At 37.7% G+C, this 20714-nt stretch overlaps 1 protein-coding gene across 1 annotated transcript; it reads right to left on the bottom strand.

The window, feature by feature from the left end:
* Window positions 1-378: 378 nt before the first annotated feature.
* On the bottom strand, window positions 379-20659 carry rpgrb (retinitis pigmentosa GTPase regulator b). The gene is made up of 14 exons (XM_062989781.1): window positions 20607-20659; window positions 19056-19181; window positions 18877-18969; window positions 15529-15591; window positions 14516-14674; window positions 12847-12996; window positions 9822-9980; window positions 9578-9733; window positions 8873-8997; window positions 8185-8376; window positions 7023-7203; window positions 6833-6936; window positions 6349-6408; window positions 379-3667 (listed from the first exon to the last, which is right to left on the bottom strand). Exons 1-14 carry the CDS (start codon window positions 20635-20637, stop codon window positions 953-955), a joined length of 4314 nt encoding a protein of 1437 aa, XP_062845851.1. The 5' UTR covers window positions 20638-20659; the 3' UTR covers window positions 379-952.
* Window positions 20660-20714: the final 55 nt, after the last annotated feature.

The raw sequence follows: 20714 nt of genomic DNA, 5'->3' as shown, positions 1-20714 counted from the left end.
CAATAGGGTCATTACAAGCTTAGTATTCTGCAATTGTATACATACAGGAATCTACTAATGTGATTGGTTGAGGTAATTTTTGGATTAATAAATAAATCATCTAACATACAATGAAATATAAGGCAAAAGCTATTTGTTGTCTGCTGGAACCAAATGTTTATTTTTTTTTCAAGAACATAAATATAAAGACCTTAACCATCACGACAGGCAGCAAAAACAAACAAGGAATTAAATGAATTATAAAAAAAACATCCCAAATGAATTGTGGTTTAACAATAAGAAACTGTTAAGTTGTTGCATGAGCAATAATTAAGCAAGAAGCATGGAATAAACAACCACAGAAAATGTAATTTCTTTATAAGTTATAACATTTTGCATAAGCTTTGTTTTTTTATCCATTGTTTAATGTACATCATATGGTCAAGAGTATGGGGACATTAGGAAGATAAAGAAAACAGTGGGACAGAGTAAAACTGATAACAATAGTTAAATATATTAATGCTAATTAAATTTGTGTTGCTTGGGTATTATAGTTGTAGCATTAGTCTCTATTTTTGGGAAAAATGAATTGCATGAAGTGTAAATTCTCTGATCTGGTAACCTTCTGTTGCTAAAAAATAGCAAAACTCTTAGACTGCCTATTGAGAAATAAACACAGCCTAAGTTGCAGTCTGGTCAGTTTTATGGAACTGGTCACCCATCTGGAAACAATGGGTGCAAGGAAGACCTGCAACCTGGACAGGGCATCAGTCTATTGCAGGGCAACACACATGTCCACATTTACTCACTCCTTTAAAGCAGTCGATTTACCTTACACATGTTTTTGGCATGCATCATGTGCATGCAACCTGAATTTAACTTTTGTTCTTTTTACTGAGTGTCAAGTTAAGTCACTTTCAAATTTCACCAAATAGGTTTCACAAAATATCTGGTGTGATCTTTGTGTGCTGATCTATTTTAAGTTGAGGTAGTGAGGAAGCACATTGTCCCAGAACTGCAGAGGCTCCTGGAAATCAGAGTTTAAGTGTCCTTTTCTAGCTTTTTTTGGCTTGCTTGCCTGTTTAGCCTTTGTATCCATTTGCTTTGATTTAGAAGTCATAGGTGCCTTGTCCTTTCCTTTTAGTTTTTTTGTAGTTTTTTTTTCTTCTTCCTCCTCCTCCTCTTCATTTGCTTCTTCACTTTCTTTACCTTCATCTTCTTCATTCTCTTCACCATCCTCTTCCTCTTGTTCATGCTCATTTTCATCTTCAGTATCATTCTCTTCTTCCTTTACCTCTTCATTACAATACTCATCTTCTTCATCACATTCCTCCATCACATTCTCTTCATTTTCTTCCTCACACTCCTCCTCTTCCTTCTCACTTTCCTCCACTTCTGCCTCATTCTCACTTTCTTTTTCCGCATCACTCTCTTCCTCTGCTTTGCTACACTCTTCCTCTTCTCCTTCACTCTCCTCATCATCTGTCTCATGCTCTTCTTCAGCCTCACTCTCCTCCTTATCTGTCTCACTTTCTTCTGCCTCACTCTCCTCTTCTCCACTTTCCTCCTCATCTGTCCCACTTTCCTTTTCTTTTGCCTTGCTCTCTGCCTCTTCTGCATCACTCTCCTGATCTGCCTCACTCTCCTCTCCTTCTTTTTCACTGTCATCTTCTGCTGCATCACCACTACGTTCTTCATCTTGACTTTCATTTCCGCTCTCCCATTCTTCCCCCTCTTCCTCTTCTGCTAATTTACTCTCTGACTCCTCCTCTTCAGATGTATTTTTGACCCCTGCTTCTTTGGTTGCACTCTCCTTTGTGCTGGCCTGCTCATCCTCACTATCACTTTGAGATTTAAGACCTTCTACCTCTTCTTCACTGTCAATTTTCTCATCTGTGCTTCCCTCAACTTCAGACTCTGTTTCTGATTTCCCACTCTGGGTCTCTGTCTTCTGACTTGACTCTTTGCTGCTCCCTTTTTTTTTTATATTGCCTATTCTTTTAATTTCATTATAATCTGAAGTTGATTTATCTTTTCTTCTAATCTCACTTATTTTTCCTTTCACTCCATCATCCACTATATTACTACTCTCCTTTTCACCTTTTGCCTCACTCTGCTCACTTTGTTGTGTCTCAGTTTTTTTCTGCTCATTACAGTCCTCTTCACTTGACTCTCCAGTCAAATCATCTTGTTTATCATGGTTATTATTAGACACCTTCACAAGGGCCTTACTTTCTTCACTGGATTCCACACTACTGCTTGTCTGCTTTGCTTTTACCAGTCCCTCACTTTCTGTCATTCCTCTACTTTCGTCATCCTCTTCCTCCTGTTCAGAAACCTCCTTATTCTTATCCTGCTGGACCATTTCTACATTGTCTGCAATGTCTTTGTTTTTAGCCTTAGATCGATAATGGAAGAAGCTTTTATCCGATTCCTCATCTGAAAGTCCAGCTCCAGGCAATACATCAATAGTAACTGCTGTTTTTTTGCTTGCATTCTCTGGATCCTTTGGAGCCTCGCTTATAACGCTTATATCTGAAAGAGTCTGTTCATCAAAACTCTGCCTAGGTGAACTAGTTTGGGAGGAGTTGCTAGCTGCTACTTGAGACAAGAACTGTTTGGTGGGCTTCTTTAGTAGATGCACAGGACTAACCATTCCAGGATCCTCGATTACTGAGGTTACCATCTTCAAAGACATTGGCTGTGTGTTTTGTACATCTGAATTTGATCTCATACAGTCTATTGAATCCTTGAGAAATCCCTTAGTTGTCTTTTGTGCTCTTATGCTGTGCATAGATTTAGCAGAAGTGGTTTTTTTGGTTGCTGCTGGGAACTGATTGTTCTGTTTTACACTAATGGAAGTATTATCTGCCCTTATATCTGCTTTGGAAAGTGACTTTTCATCTAATTCAAGTGTATCATCTGGTAATTTGTTTTGGACAACTATTGGTTTACTTCTTACTCTTGCCACTACGCTTTTAGCCTCGCCAGGTATGTATTGCACCAATACATTTTTATCTGAAAAAAAATTATCTATAGGCTGTTGAAGATGATTTTCTTTAGACTTAATATTTTTCCTGTTTCCTTTCTTCTTACTTGTTTGTTGCTGGGGCATTTCGGTCTCTGACCTCTGGTGTGATTTGGATCTGCCTTTTCCTAAATCCTCTAAGACTAAAAACTTAGCTTTTACTTTTGAAATATGCACTTCAGTGTCTGGCTCAGACCTGCTCACTTTAATTGAATGTGTTCGAACTTCTACCTTGTTTACTTGACTTGACTGTGTCTTTTCTCTATGCTGTTTATTGTCTTCTTGAGTTCTACCTACAACATCTATTAATCGGCTTTGTCCAGGTGCATTTGTGGCTAGGCCAGTCTTAGCCTCACTTCTGCTGTGCTTTGACACAGTCAGGCTCTGTGGCTGGGTCACTGTTTTATGTGTACTACTCCATGCTTTGTGATTTGCACGACTTCTTTCCTTTACAGAAATCTCTTTATTACTGCCTGAAATTTTATAGGGAATCCCAGCATGTGAAGGTTTTCCAAACTGTAATTTGGCGCTTTGACTTCTCATTAACTCACTGGGCATTGGCTTTCTAGACATAAGTTCAGCCCACCCATTCGAAAAAGCAGGGTCTTGTACAGGATATGCCACATCTTTACCACGCTTTTTTCCAGCCTTAACTTTCTTCTATCCAAACAACCGAAAGCAGAGGATAAAAATTGGTAAAGCATAAAAAGGAAAATGAGTGAACATGCTGTGCAGACAGATAAGTGCACAATAAAAAACAGATAATATAAAAAGTCAGTGGCAAAGACAAGAAAACAAAAGAGCCATACTAATAAGTAAGATAAATAAAAGCAAAATAAAATAATGGTAAAAGTAGAATAGAAAAGACATAAAGACAACACATCTGAGTATCTGTTTGAAATAAAAACAATAAGAACAAATAGGGCTGGATGTATGATGTTCACAAGCTGCCAATTAAACCTGCTCAAACTGCCCTAGTTACTATTGTGTCTAGCATTAGCACTTCAGCTATTAAACTATTAGCTCATCAGGGAAATTGTGCATCATGTTACTTAATAGTTTTAAAATCAGTAATACTACAAGAATATGAAGACCACGTTGTTACCATAAATACACTGTTCTTTGCATGTCTAGTGGTTTATTTTAATATAGAATTAAAGGAATTGATGTAAAACACCCAAATCATAATCTGTGAGCAATCATTCAATACAACACTAAATAAATAAACAATTTGGTGACCTAGAATTTGCACTCAGCAACACAACTGCAATGATTTACAACTGATTTATGCTAGAATCATGCTAGTATCAGTTGTAATAGGCTAATAGGAATTATATATTGAGAAGCATTTTCATAATGCCCACCCTTTGTCAATAGCTCCCATGTCAATAACTCCCATTCTAAACGTCTGTCTGATAAATGTGAGTAAGTTAGTTGGGACACAAGTCAAGTCAATGTAGTGCCTAATCTAAGGGTTCAGTGGCTACAGTAGCTAGTGAGGTTCCTATTAAAGTTTTAACACCTGGTCCACCCTTATCTTTTGCTGTCTTTATTCACATCAGTTTAATAAATGTATTTATTTATTTTTTTATTCTTTACTTGCTAACTTGTACCCTGCTTAAAATGCAATGTAATAGGTACACAGTGACATGTACGATTCACTGTATATGAATACAGCATACAGCATATAGTCCCATAGGAATTGCTCTTGTATGAATTATAATGGTGTTGAAAAAGAGGCCCACTTATTGAAGTACAGAGTCAATCAAAGTGCAAGATAGATATTATTTACATATATTACAGTGCATGAGTAACAGTGAGTAAAAAAAAAAGTGAATTTTAGGATAAATATGTACAGAATAATAAACAGATATTGCTGATTGTGCAGTGTATTTGAGTAGTATATATTTACAGGGTGATTGTTGATAAAGTGACTAAAATGCACAAAAATATTATGGTAAAGAATGAGTAACTAATATAAAACAGATATGTATATAATAAGTATATAACAGATATATACAATATACACAGTATTGTTTACTGGTGTAAACAGTGCAATAGTGAAGTGTTCAAATATTCATGTGCAAAAAAAAACAGAGCAAATAAAAAATAGAAAATTTAGATGTGCAGATGATATTTTACAATTATAAAAAGTAAAGTTCAGTGCAGTACAGAGTGAGCAGTGATTTGTTTAAAGTGATGGGGTGGAGTTGAGCAGAGTTACAGTCTACAGCCTGCCAGAGAGTGAAAAGTCTGTAGTTAGGATGAGAAACATCTTTGATGTTTCTTGCTCTACCCAAGCAATGGATGTCCTGTATGGTGAGTAACTGGGTGCCTGTCACTAGGTACCTACTACAACGTTTAATATATTGTGGCGAGCGGCCGGCTTGCCGTCATGGAGAGGTAAACAGGTGGCCATCTTGGGTTCTGTCGGCATGTCCTGCCTGCTTGCATCACCAACCATGGGAGCATTGTATACCACTATGCAGCGTGCCCACGGCCGAAACAGTAATAAGGGTAAAAATGGGATTAATGGCATTTTGTGTTCGAGTTGAAAATTCAATTTCACCATTTTCATTTAGTGTGTTGTACATAGTGACCTATGTGTTGTGTGTTCATTTTCGAAAATTCGATTTCACCATTTTCGTTTAGTGTGTTGTACATAGTGACCTACTGTATGTGTTCTATGTGTTCATTTTTACTTGTTTAATAAGTGGGAGGGATCTGCCATACTTTTTCCATGCCCTTGTAATTCACACAAAAACAATTTTTCCTAAATAAAAGGGATATTCTGCTAAGAAAAAGAACAATATTAACATTTACAGTACATTAATCATTTTTTTTAACTGTGTAGGACTATATTCTGTAATACAGGTATAATTAATAGTTCACTGTGTACCTATTACAACATTTAATGCATTTTAAACAGCGTTCTTGCATTTTTAGACACTCCTTTAGTTTGGTATCGCAGATGAACCTCGCATTTAAGAAATAGCTTTAACTAAAAATTAATAAAACAACTTTTTGAAATATCTTTGATTGTTGTTTGCTCCTTGTTTACTGCAGAGTCAGTTTGTGCAATTTTATTCATTTTTGGATGTTTATTGGCCGAGAACAAGACGTAAAAAACTCGCACGTCAGGCAATCATCCAGTGTAAAACTACCAGGTGGTGTACAACGTCCAGTACGGGAATCGCTTCCCCATATTGTTTAATGTTTTGCAGATAGAGCAAATATATGCATGTCATATATACAAACACAAAAGTCAGAACCACTTGTCCACTTTTTGGTATTGTTGATTGGAACTCATGACAACCTCTAAGAATAAGTTCAATGTTTACCTTCTGAACTGGAGACAATGCAAGAGTCTTCTCACCAGCATCAAGCTTCATTACATGGGTCTGTTAATGCAGACAAAATGCCATTACACTATTATTATTAATAATAATAATCAACATTCCATGTATTCATTAATATTCCATGTATCATTGACTTTCAGTAAACACTTTATCTTGATCAGGCTGGCAGGGTCCAAACCCACCTGGAATCACGAAATGCAAAGTAGAAATGTACAGTGCCTTTATCCATCACAGTGTGACACTCATTTGCTCATTAATCTCATTGCTGTCACAGTCAAAAATAAGTGCCACTACTTCAAAGTAAAGCTCAGAGAGATTATAATCCAAAAAAGGCTTATTCTTGCTCAAGCTCTCACTACAAAAGTATGAAACTATGCAGCTAAGCAGCTTCAGAACAATATCAGTTTATCAGGAGTTGGGAAAGAAGCATGTTAAATTACCTTTTTTTATTGCTTTGTGTACTTACTAAATTTAATAAATCTGTGGTTTTTCCCAAATCCTTCACACTTTCATTGTCTTCATAGTCTTGGACTGCAGAACATTTCCAGTCTATTTCAGGTACTTCCATCACTTTGCCCATGAACATAAATACATTATTATGCAAATCAGAAAAAAGTAAGTGGTAACTTATTAATGCATTAAAAACTGCTTATTACCAGTGCTGTCGGGAAGATGATTTCTCTGAAGGCTGTTTGTTGCTCTTTTACTGTGCATTTCTGTGGGGGCCAATCGCAAAGGCAAAGTCTTACTAGACACAGGTTGAGAGGCACCATTGTAACCCGAACTAAGAGATGGAAGAGTCCGGAACATCATCCCAAACTGCTCAGGAGAATGCTCCTAGATATCAGTAAAACAGGATTCGTGTGGTTTTTGTACTTTTCTTTAAACAACTGTTTAGTACATGAATGCAATTTAAGTCAAGATTTAAATCAACTCTTAAAAAAAAAAAAAAAAAAAATAATAATAATAATAATAATAATAATAATAAAAATTAAAATTAAAATCAAAAAGCAAAGATCTTTGTCAGTAAATTGGAGCGTTAGTCTAATGAGGTTGGGAGGGGGGTAAAATAAAAATGATGTTTCAACTGGAAAGTAACACCGCTAACTCCGCAACTTTTGAAAGAGCAAAAAATTCAAAAATAGCATGACATTAATTGTTGAAATTAATTGAAATGAAAACTCTGATCCTAAACGTGTGATAAATAAAGTGCTAGCTCAGCTAATACCAACTTGCTTGTAAGCCATTTTGGGGAAAACACAGTGTAAAGTAATCAGCCTGTCTGTAAGTTTGAGGCTGCCATGCCAACAATGCTGTTCTTGCTGGACTGCTGGATGTGATGGGAATCTGTAGAGACTACACTCACTGTCCAGAAAATCACTATCAGACCTTATTCTTCTACAGACAAGCTAAGAATGATGAACCTTAATTATGTTCTTTATGCTTTTTTTAAAAACTTTTGTTCAAATTAATGCTTTTTTTTTTTTACCTATCTGTTTATTTAGGCAAATTATCAACTATCCAAATGAACTTTTAGGCCACCAAGGGAGGATGGGACATGTTTGTCTATGTCTGAGGACAGAGGGGACTGGGCGTGGCCCTGCAACGAAATGGTGTCCTGTCCATTTGCACCCAGTTTTTTCCAGTAAAACCGGAACCAGTGTTACACTGACCAGGATCAAGTTGAAGATGAAAATTAAATTAAAATAAATACGCTTGCTCTGTTTCCTAACAGCATCACATTTACATATTTAATTAATTTGTAATGGTAATTTATAATACACCATATATAATGTTATAATAAATATGTTGACCTACCCTTTCTCTACGTCTGTCCCGTGCCGAGAGGCTTCTATTTAGATTTGGCTTAGTATCTGCCACCCTGAGCAACTCTGTGTAGGACCTCTCCAGATAGACTTCAGTGGCATCATCATCCTCTAGAATCACATCATCTGAGTCTTTGAGTCTAGGCTTGGCTAACACCAACATGTGACATCCACCACATGAAACCTACCGTGATAAATAAATAGCATACAATCAACACCAACAAAGAAAAGAAGGACAAAAGGACAAAAAAAGGAAGGTTGAGCTATGAAACTGAAATGACTACAAAATAGCATAATTACTGCCATCCGGCAGGCTGAGAGCCTACATGAACAACGATTGGCTGTTGTTCATACAGGGTGGAAGCCGGACAGGGATTTCTCATAACTGATGCAATTATGACCTCTGCTGGCTGATTGATGATGTCTGGGGTCTGGAGTTTGAGGGATAATGCATTGATCAGGGTGTGGCTCTCCGTACACAAAAGCTGATCCGCATATGAACTCACCTCCTGCAGGTGAAAAAATGCAGTCGGCTACTGCACACATGTCGGACAGGGAGAGTGTCGGCTCTTCTCAACCAGGGCGGAGATCAGCATCAGTAGAGAGGAAGCATAATGCAATCGAGTAATTGGATATGACTAAATTAAGAGTAAAAAGAAAAAAAGAAACAAAACACCTACATAGTACACATTATATCGGAGGAATCGTGGACAAAATGTTGGCTTGAAGTGGTTGACAAAGTTCTCGTCTCCTAGAGCCAGCTTTCCATGACGACCATCACCAAAGGTGTACAGGAGACCACTCTCTATAAAATTATCAATTTAAATAATAAAAATAAACAAATAAATAAATTATCAGAACATTGATTGCATTCAAATCTAACATCAGTGCCTGCCTGACCTCAGAAAGGCTTTTTCAACAATTTCATATTAACTCCAATGGCTTTGGATTGGGAAGTCAGGTGCCCACATACTATTGATTTACAGTGTGTTTTTACAAGTAACTAACAACTAAACAATAAATATGTAAAACAAAATATGCTGATGAATAATGATTAATTATTAAAAAGCAAAAATAATGACCAAAGCAAGTGAAAATCTTAAAAATCTTAAATGAATAAAGTTGTACATATTTCACCTTTTTTTTTTTTTTTAGATTTTTTTTTACTGGTCGTAAGAACACATATTTTAAGAAACAAACTATTTTTTGACACTCCACACCAAAAAAAACCCTTGCAACCATAGAGGTTTGAACTGTACACAGGTTATTTTCATGTTTAAAACAGCCTAAAATGGTTTTGTGTAGGATGCATTAGATAGAAGTAAATATCTGACAAACTGTATGTTTTTAACCATATACTATAGATACAGGGGAAAAAAAATTACCTGTGAGAACGGCAGTGTGATTCTCTCCACATGCTATGTGTTTTACTCTGCTCTTACGGAAGTGTTCCACTACTTTGGGCAAATCGGACTCGAAGGTGAAGGTGCCATGACCCAGCTGGCCAAATTGACCCAGGCCAAATGAATAAAGACAATCCTCTGAGTCAGATTACAAACACACAGACACACATCAGATTGCCACAAAATGACAGTTATTGAGACAAGACCATGCAGACAGCCCATATACCTGTGAGTGCGACAGTGTGCCCTCCACCACATGCCACCTGCAGCACGTGTTTAGAAATGTTTTGTACTTGCTGAGGCACTTTGTGATTGGGCAGTTGTGCTTGAGACAGTCCCAGCTTTCCACTGTCCCTCTCTCCGAATGTGAATAAAGCTCCATCCTCTGGAACATACAACACAAGTGTTACCTCAGCAGTTAGTTGTGTGAAGATCAGTAATGGGTAAATCTATATTTACTAGACTATTATTTAATAGAATACAGTCTATTGATATACAGTGTATCACAAAAGTGAGTACACCCCTCACATTTCTGCAAATATTTCATTATATCTTTTCATGGGACAACACTATAGACATGAAACTTGGATATAATTTAGAGTAGTCAGTGTACAGCTTGTATAGCAGTGTAGATTTACTGTCTTCTGAAAATAACTCAACACACAGCCATTATTGTCTAAATGGCTGGCAACATAAGTGAGTACACCCCACAGTGAACATGTCCAAATTGTGCCCAAATGTGTCGTTGTCCCTCCCTGGTGTCATGTGTCAAAATCCCAGGTGTAAATGGGGAGCAGGGCTGTTAAATTTGGTGTTTTGGGTACAATTCTCTCATACTGGCCACTGGATATTCAACATGGCACCTCATGGCTAAGAACTCTCTGAGGATGTGAGAAATAGAATTGTTGCTCTCCACAAAGATGGCCTGGGCTTTAAGAAGATTGCTAACACCCTGAAACTGAGCTACAGCATGGTGGCCAAGGTCATACAGCAGTTTTCCAGGACAGGTTCCACTCGGAACAGGCTTCGCCAGGGTCGACCAAAGAAGTTGAGTCCACGTGTTTGGCGTCATATCCAGAGGTTGGCTTTAAAAAATAGACACATGAGTGCTGCCAGCATTGCTGCAGAGGTTGAAGACGTGGGAGGTCAGCCTGTCAGTGCTCAGACCATACGCCGCACACTGCATCAACTTGGTCTGCATGGTCGTCATCCCAGAAGGAAGCTGACGCACAAGAAAGCCAGCAAACAGTTTGCTGAAGACAAGCAGTCCAAGAACATGGATTACTGGAATGCCCTGTGGTCTGACGAGACCAAGATAAACTTGTTTGGCTCAGATGGTGTCCAGCATGTGTGGCGGCGCCCTGGTGAGAAGTACCAAGACAACTGTATCTTGCCTACAGTCAAGCATGGTGGTGGTAGCATCATGGTCTTGGGCTGCATGAGTGTTGCTGGCCCTGGGGAGCTGCGGTTCATTGAGGGAAACATGAATTCCAACATGTACTGTGACATTCTGAAACAGAGCATGATCCCCTCCCTTCGAAAACTGGGCCTCATGGCAGTTTTCCAACAGGATAACGACCCCAAACACAACCTCCAAGATGACAACTGCCTTGCTGAGGAAGCTGAAGGTAAAGGTGATGGACTAAACCCAATTGAGCACCTGTGGCACATCCTCAAGTGGAAGGTGGAGGAGTTCAAGGTGTCTAACATCCACCAGCTCCGTGATGTCATCATGGAGGAGTGGAAGAGGATTCCAGTAGCAACCTGTGCAGCTCTGGTGAATTCCATGCCCAGGAGGGTTAAGGCAGTGATAATAATGGTGGTCACACAAAATATTGACACTTTGGGCACAATTTGGACATGTTCACTGTGGGGTGTACTCACTTATGTTGCCAGCCATTTAGACATTAATGGCTGTGTGTTGAGTTATTTTCAGAAGACAGTAAATCTACACTGCTACACAAGTTGTACACTGACTACTCTAAATTATATCCAAGTTTCATGTCTATAGTGTCGTCCCATGAAAAGATATAATAAAATATTTGCAGAAATGTGAGGGGTGTACTCACTTTTGTGATACACTGTATTTGGACATCTGTAGACTGTTTTACAGATGAATGTAATTGGTGCATTAACTTTTTTGAATTTGGTAAAACAGCAGCAAACTGCAATGTTTTTTTAAATAAAAAGCCATAAAAAATGAGAAAGCCATATTCCCATTAGACAATTAGTGACACTGTTAGTCAACATTATTATATGAAATAAAATACATGCGCTCAACTTTGTGGTAACAGTTTAGGGAAGGTTCATTTCTTTAGCATGACTGTGCCAGTGTGCACAAAACGAAATAATGATTGAATAAATGAATTGACAAAAGTCCTAACCTCCACCCCATTATAGGTATACAGTCTTGTAGCAATGTCCTTTTGTTCTGTTGTTTCTTGGTCTCAGTGAAATAATTGCAATACTTATTGTTCATCTTGTTTTTTATTTGGTCCAATGCTTTTAACTCTGTATTTAATTTTTTTTTTATCCAAAGAAAATGAATAAACTATTTACCTCAGGAACCAAATATTGTTTTACAGGTAGCAATTTCTCACATTAAGACTGGAAACTAGCTTGCTTCTTGCATATTTTTTTCATTTCTTTTTATCTACTGCTTTATCTTGGTCAAGGTTGCAGAGGGTCCGGTTCCACTGGAAAACACTGACCGCAAGATAGGAATACCCTGGATATGGTAGCAATCCTTCGCAGAGCATCGGTCACTCCCTCTCCACCCACAGACACAATGATCGGCCAAAAGCACTGCCATGGTTTGAAACCCTGGACCCAAGAGGTGGTGGGCTACCGCAGTTTACCACTGCACCACCCGAGCGCAATGAAGACATGAAGACAATAATAATAATAATATTTATAAACTGAAGGTGTTTGGGTGGCGCAGTAGCCTATTACAGTAGTCCACTACCAATAGAATCCAGTTTACCCAGCAGTGCTATTGGCCGGTCGGGCATCTACATACAGACATGATTGGCTATATCTGGTGGGAAAGGGGGGAGGGGTATGGCAAAAGCCCTGCGATGGATTGGCCTTTGGTTCATTATTGCCGTCTGTCTTGGCTTCCTGTGTTATTGCACTGCGCCCAGTGATTCCAGGGAAACCTGACCCACTGTGAACCCGACCAGGATATAGCAGTGGTAAAACATGAAAATGAAATGAAAACATATTATTATGTTAGGATGAGTACTTTGTACCTGTTACAAAGGCAGAGTGGTAGTAGCCACAAGAAATCCAGGCCACTCGTCTCCCCACAGAGATTTCTTGCGGAGTCCAAGTGTTCTCCTCCTTCCCCAGACCTATCTGCCCTTCCGAGTTATCGCCCCACACATAAAGTTTCCCCTTATCTAAGAAACAGCAAAAGTTACAAAAAATAACAAAACTCAAGTACCGCACAATCATTAGTGCTTAAAAAATGTGCTGACATCAGATCATAGGCTTCTTAGACATCTTACTCCAAAGAATGGGCGTTAACATGAAGCTACACCCCCTGCGGCTATAACAGTCTCCACCAATATTAAACTTGGTGATGACATTTTAATTAATCAAAAAGCTGTTGAATTGGGTTGTAACAGAGCTTTGTGCAGGTCACTGGAGCTCAGCAGCAAAATTGTAAGAAACAATGTTAAAATTGCTATCACAGAGTGGTGGAATAAGAGTAATATGTTTGTGCCATTTTTGATGATTTGGACTGTTTTTTGTTTATTTTTTTTCAATTAGAAAAATCAATGCTGCAGCAAATGATGACTACCACATACCTCCTCCAACATCCCCCTCTTTTAACCTGCCAGAGGTGTATTTTCACAGAGAGCTATGCTACCTCATTCATGAATCACCCATTACTCATGCAGGTGCCTTATGCCAAGTTCACACTACACGACTTTCCAAGTCATCAGGTCGCTGTACAGTTCACACTACACAACTGGATCTTTTGTAATTGGGAGTCTTTCAGGTCAATGTGGCTTTCACACTACACGAACTATCACCAACTAGAATCGCAGGCGAGCTTCTCTGGTCTCCCAAACTACGTTTTGTCACGAAAACAAACACAAGAAGTGATAAATGGTTTAATGATACCACGTCCAAAAATGCACATTAACAAGTAGCGAGCGATCAAAGTTTGTGCAGCGTAAAATCCAGGGGAAAAAAAATACATGAATCTGAGTGGATTTGGCTTGGATTGTCCTATAGTGAGATGAAGGTTAATAAATATTTTTTGCAATGCAACGTTGGTGTTATGTTTTGTAGAGAACAATAAGGTCAGAAATACTGTAAAACTTGTGTGTGTGCCAATGTATTCTGACATAAACTATGTTATGCCCCTGTCCCACCTTTTTACAACTCCTCCCCTGCGTTTCCCCTGACCCTGTATCTTGCATTCTTATTGGCTGTTCAACATAGCACTCATTGCCAGTCATGCAACTCAGATCCAGATATTTAACAAGCTAGATACATATTCCCGATCGAGTTGTTGAGTAGTTCACACATAGCGATTGAGAGCCGAGTTTCGATCACCAAGCAAACACTGAGTTGCTCCCGAGCCGGCAAATCTAGCGCTGACCAGTCGCCGAGCGAAAATCAGGGCAAAAATCGTGTAGTGTGAACTAGACATTAACCAGCCAGCAGAGTTCACATTAGATCAAACTTGGATAGGTGGAAAGCACCATTGAAATTCAAACTGGACAGTTCCAGCTCTCAACGGCTGTGAGCTAGTACATCAGATATCTGCGCCATTCAGGCACCCTTATAAATATCTGTTTTAATGAAACATTTTCAGAATCTTGAAAATTACAGAATGCAACCTGGATTCGAGGTGACCCAACAACATTACTGCTAAGTACAATAGTTAGGTAGAAGAACTCTTACATGTAAGAGCAGCAGATGTGTTAGATCCAGCAGCAAGCATTTTGATTGGTCTGCGTTTGCTGAAGAAGTCGACCAGTTGGAATGACGTTCTGTCCTTAAAATCTCCAAGGCCAAGCTGGCCTTCATTATTCCCACCTGTTGCATACAAATTACCTTGTGCTGCCAACACAAGTGAGACTGTCACATTTTTTGACACTGGCAAAATACCATACAGTTGAATTCAAAGATTTGGGCACCCCTGGAAAAATTACATATTTTGTTTAAAGCAAATTGTGTGGAAAAAATCTGCATATGTTAATACACATCCCGTTGGCAGACTGGCAAATGCAAATATTTTTGTTGCCAGCTAGTAGTTCCATTTTACTTCCTCAGTCCATAGCATTGGTTTTCAAAATGCCTATTGTTTATCTAGATTTTTTTTATCATTCTTTTATACAGATAATGTTTGTGTAAGCTTTGCAGTACAGTAAATCACAGTAAAACATCATGTGGGTTTTGCTAAGCCTTTCTGACCAGCAAACCAGCAATTCTACTCTACAGTTTTCATGGTATTCCAAATCTTGTCTTGACATTCAGAGTTTCTTAATGACATTTTAAACAGTGGAAATTGCAAGCTTTTGCACTTTAAAAATAAAGTTTACTGATGCATGCTATATAAACAGGACAACATTTAGAGAGTCTGAATTGCACTCTGGAATTAATAATTTGACAATACTCAATCTTACAAATCATTTAGGAACTAAGACTTTACAATTGAAGGGGATAGTGAAACTTGCATTAACATTTGCATGTTTTAGTTTGCTTTGGAGTTAAAACTTAAGCAAAAGGTCTAATTTGTTCAGAGGTACCCAAACATTTGTTTACCACTATATATGCTTTTCATAAATAACATTTAAAATGTATATAACAATATTTTTGTTAGAAACAGTGTAGACATGATGTTATACAATGTTGTGCCCCTTTGTGAATAGAAGTTTATTTTATAAACATAAAATTAATCTTTAAATACTTACATGTGTAGACAAGTGTATGTGTTCTTCCACAAGCAACTAGCCTCACCTTTTCAGATTTTAAGGCTTAAACAAAACACATAATTTGGTGTGATGTTGGAAAAATAGAAAACACTATGAAACTTAAATAACGTAAAAGTATGTGTAGTATGATGTTTCTGTTTACATTAGTGTTTAAAATATATAGACTTAACACAGAACTGAACACACAGTGCTATGCAAGCTTTTCCTTAAGATTATGTATGTACAAGTTAAGTTTAAATGCACTGTCAACAATCAGTATTAAATTTAGTGTCAACATCTAGCCATGTGTGGTGACCACAATATTGTACCATAAAGGTAATGTTTACGTCTACATTAAATAAAATACACTGAAAATGCAATGTTACACTTGTTGATCACCTTTTTTAGATTCGATTCATGTATTTTTTTGTCTTTCCTCACAAAATAGTTGTATCCAATTACCGAATTGCATCTTTACTCCACCATAGCATAGACTGCTAACTTGACCTAGGAATGACTTATTTAACACACACACCCTCCAGCACATGTGCAGTTGACAACCACTTCTTTTTACCTGCCAGAGAAGCTCACATGGAGCAGTACTGCTTACCATGGGTCATGCAATGCTCTTTATTTTTTTACCATTTCTACCATAGATTTTAGCACCTGCATACAAGCAATCCTAGTTTACAATTTACAGAAAACATGCTAAAACAAGGACTTACAGTGCCTTGCAAAAGTATTCAGCCCCCTTGAACTTTTCAACCTTTTGCCACATTTCAGGCTTTAAACATAAAGATATGAAATTGTAATTTTTTGTGAAGAATCAATAACAAGTGCGACACAATTGTGAAGTGGAACGAAATTTATTGGATATTTTAAACTTTTTTTAGAAATAAAAACCTGAAAAGTGGGGCGTGCAATATTATTCAGCCCCTTTACTTTCAGTGCAGCAAACTCACTCCAGAAGTTCAGTGAGGATCTCTGAATGATCCAATGTTGACCTAAATGACTGATGGTGATAAATAGAATCCACCTGTGTGTAATCAAGTCTCCGTATAAATGCACCTGCTCTGTGATAGTCTCAGAGTTCTGTTTAAAGCGCAGAGAGCATCATGAAGACCAAGAAACACACCAGGCAGGTCCGAGATACTGTTGTGGAGAAGTTTAAAGCCGAATTTGGATACAAAAAGATTTCCCAAGCTTTAAACATCTCAAGGAGCACTGTGCAAGCGATCATATTGAAATGAAGGGAGTATCAGACCACTGCAAATCTACCAAGACCCGGCCGTCCCTCTAAACTTTCAGCTCAAACAAGGAGAAGACTGATCAGAGATGCAGCCAAGAGGCCCATGATCACTCTGAATGAACTGCAGAGATCTACAGCTGAGGTGGGAGAATCTGTCCATAGGACAACAATCAGTCGTACACTGCACAAATCTGGCCTTTATGGAAGAGTGGCAAGAAGAAAGCCATTTCTCAAAGATATCTATAAAAAGTCACCTGGGAGACACACCAAACATGTGGAAGAAGGTGCTCTGGTCAGATGAAACCAAAATCGAACTTTTTGGCCACAACGCAAAACGTTATGTTTGGCATAAAAGCAACACAGCTCATCACCCTGAACACACCATCCGCACTGTCAAACATGGTGGTGGCAGCATCATGGTTTGGGCCTGCTTTTCTTCAGCAGGGACAGGGAAGATGGTTAAAATTGATGGGAAGATGGATGGAGCCAAATACAGGACCATTCTGGAAGAAAACCTGTTGCAGTCTGCAAAAGACCTGAGACTGGGACGGTGATTTATCTTCCAACAAGACAATGATGCAAAACATAAAGCAAAATCTACAATGGAATGGTTCACAAATAAACGTATCCAGGTGTTAGAATGGCCAAGTCAAAGTCCAGACCTGAATCCCATCGAGAATCTGTGGAAAGAGCTGAAAACTGCTGTTCACAAACGCTCTCCATCCAACCTCACTGAGCTCGAGCTGTTTTGCAAGGAAGAATGGGCAAAAATTTCAGTATCTCGATGTGCAAAACTAATAGAGACATACCCCAAGCGACTTGCAGCTGTAATCGCAGCAAAAGGTGGCGCTACAAAGTATTAACGCAAGGGGGCTGAATAATATTGCACGCCCCACTTTTCAGTTTTTTATTTCTAAAAAAAGTTTAAAATATCCAATAAATTTCGTTCCACTTCACGATTGTGTCCCACTTGTTGTTGATTCTTCACAAAAAATTACAATTTCATATCGTTATGTTTGAAGCCTGAAATGTGGCAAAAGGTTGAAAAGTTCAAGGGGGCTGAATACTTTTGCAAGGCACTATATCTGACCACAACACATATTTTCACTTTCTTTTGATCCATCTAAGATTATGACTGGCCCAGAGAACTTGGGGTTGATTTTTTTTTTTGCCTTACATAATAGAGTTTAAGGTTGCATTTCTTGGTGCAACAGTCTTTTGTGATATCAGTTTTTCAAAGTACTCCTGAGCCCATTTATCCATTTTCATAACAGAAGCATGATGGTTTTCCTTGCAACACTGTCTGAGGGCTCAAAGGCCATGCACATTCAACAAACATCTAATTTAGTGAGAACATTCTGAAAAAGATGAGCCACAACCCAGCACAGGGAGGAGAGCTAACTACTCTACAAACCCCATTTCATGTTGGGACATTTTGTAAAATGCAATAAAAAAATAATCTATAAAAACATTTTCCAATATTTTCAAATGTAGTTTAGAGTTCCTAAACAAGAACCTTTAATCCTCAATTGTCTGCATTGTAGACGGTCACAACCATAAGTAGCTTTGATTAAAATCTGCACTGTAAATAAAAGCTTTTAGGGGCCACAGCAATCCAGGCACAAAGTGGCACACCATGTAAAGTTACAGAGAGGGGTCACCAAGTGCTGAGGCAAATAGTGCATAAGATTTGCCGACACTCTGTTGAATCTATAACCACAGAGTACCATACCACCTCTGGCATAAACATCAGCACAAAAACTGTGCTCTGGGAGCTTCATGGCCGAGCAGGTGCATGCAAGCCTTACATCACCAAGCACAATGCCAACCATCGAATGGATAAAGCATTTAAATAAAGCATGCTGCCACTTGACTCTGAAGAAGTGGAAATTTTAATTGTTGAATTAATTGTTGGTTCCTACCACCATTATAACAGCAAGTAATTCGTTTTATAACCTAGAAATGTGTTGAGTTTCAGGTTGTTTGCATGTGTAGTTTGCATGTAGTGTGGGATTTAGCAGCTGTAAAAACAAACAGCAAGCCAGTAGTGAAACTGTTTTGAATGCTATTTTTGAAAAAATAAGTAAATAAATAAATACCTTTCACACAAGTAGGTCTGTTCACACTGGCCTTTTCTCCCAGTCCTAGCTGCCCCCAGTTATTACTACCAAACACAAATAACTTTCCATTCTCTACATGGGATTTAAAAAAAAGTAGTTAACAAAATAATAATTTTGACTAGCATACAACTTTCTTTATATGTTCTTAGTTATGATACCTGTTATGAGTGCAGTGTGTTCGTCTCCACATGCTACCTTCCATGGAACATCATTTTTTAACCAAAACTTGCTGGGAATGTTGTCTGCAAATTTACTCTTGCCAAAAGTGAAGGCAGCCCCTGACTCTGCAAAAAGGTGATAATTCAATAAAACAATAAAATAAACCAACTGCATTGCTGAGCATATAATTTTGCAACATTTCTTTGAATAGGCAGCCCCTGATTTTGCAAAAAAAAAAAAACTTGATAACTCAATTAAACAACTGCATTGGTGTGCATATAACAACAATAATTTTGCAATTATTAAATTATTGAATTTTCAATAGGAAACATGTTCACTGAAACCTATTAAATAATAAAGATAAAGATGTTAAACAAGCATTTGTAAAGTAAGCTTTGAATCAATACGATTTAAAACCACTGTAGTGGTATTTATCTCAAATTACTTTTTGCCCCCATGTTAGAAAGTACAGACCTTGTTTCTAGTTAAGACAGAAATGCAAATAAAAACAGAGAACACATTTAATTTAACATTAACATAACATTTGATTAGCATTTAATTTGCATTTGATTAAAAACAGTTTAACAACACAATATCTGATGTTTTACTTTCTCTTTATTTGATCCATTTATATAGTCTTGCCCAACCGTACTTGGCTGTTTATGATATATTGTTTGCTTCATAGTGTGTGACACATTTTTATTAGAATGGCTGAAACTGCCAGTCTGGCACATGCACTAAAAAATGTGGCTTGGTAATATTGTCATGAAGAAATAAGTATGGCCTTTAAAAAAAAAAAATCAATACAAAAATATTGGTAGGAGATACATATATTTTCCCTATGAGGTTATTGCTGGCAAATGTTACTTGGTTAATGTAAGGGTTGCTTCACAAATAAATTTATTTTTATTTTAATGACTTGCATCTGCAATTTAAGTAAATACTATCAATGAAATACAATACAATTTAATAAATACAAAATACAGTCGCCTCTTGTTGCATTACAATTTACATATAACAGTGATTTTTGTCAGAGCCCTTTTATAGCTTTATAGCTAAAAACCAATTAGAAGTAGTTGAGCTCCATTTTCGTGCAGCGTTTCTGTTGTTTGATTATTGTCTGTATATTAAATGGTGATTCATGCGAATTGCATACTATGCTGCGTACTACACGGAGTAGTACGCAATACACTTTATGAACTAGCGCGTACTACGCAGAATGAAAGTACGAATCTAGTGGAGCAAGGAGGCGTGGTTTGGTTGTCCATGACAACAGACAGAAGCTACTTCCCGTCTGCTAAAGATAAATTTCATTCAGGGCGTAAAACTGACATAAATATAATTACTTTTTTTCATACAGCCGTATTTGTTTGTTTTTCCATTAAATACATGATTTTATTTTACCTCTTAAAGCAGGGCTGTCCTATTAACTATATAATCAGATGTAAATGAAAAATAAACTGGAGTAAATGATTGGCGTTATTTGACTGTAACAGTAAATGCAGTATAATTAAAGTTTTATAATAAATTTAAAAAGCAAATTTTCCTACCGGGTATTTCATCCTGTACGTCTCCGGCCATTTTAACTGTAATCAGCTTACAAACCTAGGACTAGCTTTTAAATGTAACTAGAGCCAAACACGTCACTTCCTGTTTAC

The sequence above is a fragment of the Trichomycterus rosablanca genome, chromosome 27 (genome assembly GCF_030014385.1).
Source record: "Trichomycterus rosablanca isolate fTriRos1 chromosome 27, fTriRos1.hap1, whole genome shotgun sequence".
NCBI classification, from domain to species: Eukaryota; Metazoa; Chordata; class Actinopteri; order Siluriformes; family Trichomycteridae; genus Trichomycterus; species Trichomycterus rosablanca.
This window is presented reverse-complemented; position numbering and strand designations above follow the sequence as displayed.

What these genes read in the sequence shown, in the direction of transcription:
- rpgrb (XM_062989781.1), bottom strand. Translation starts at nt 20,637, where the DNA reads ATGGCCGGAGACGTACAGGATGAAATACCCG. An exon ending in GCACACTGTCGCACTCACAG is followed by an intron (nt 9,734 to 9,821) that starts GTATATGGGCTG and finishes AATCTGACTCAG; the next exon opens with AGGATTGTCTTTATTCATTT. An exon ending in TCATCTTCCCGACAGCACTG is followed by an intron (nt 6,937 to 7,022) that starts GTAATAAGCAGT and finishes TCATGGGCAAAG; the next exon opens with TGATGGAAGTACCTGAAATA.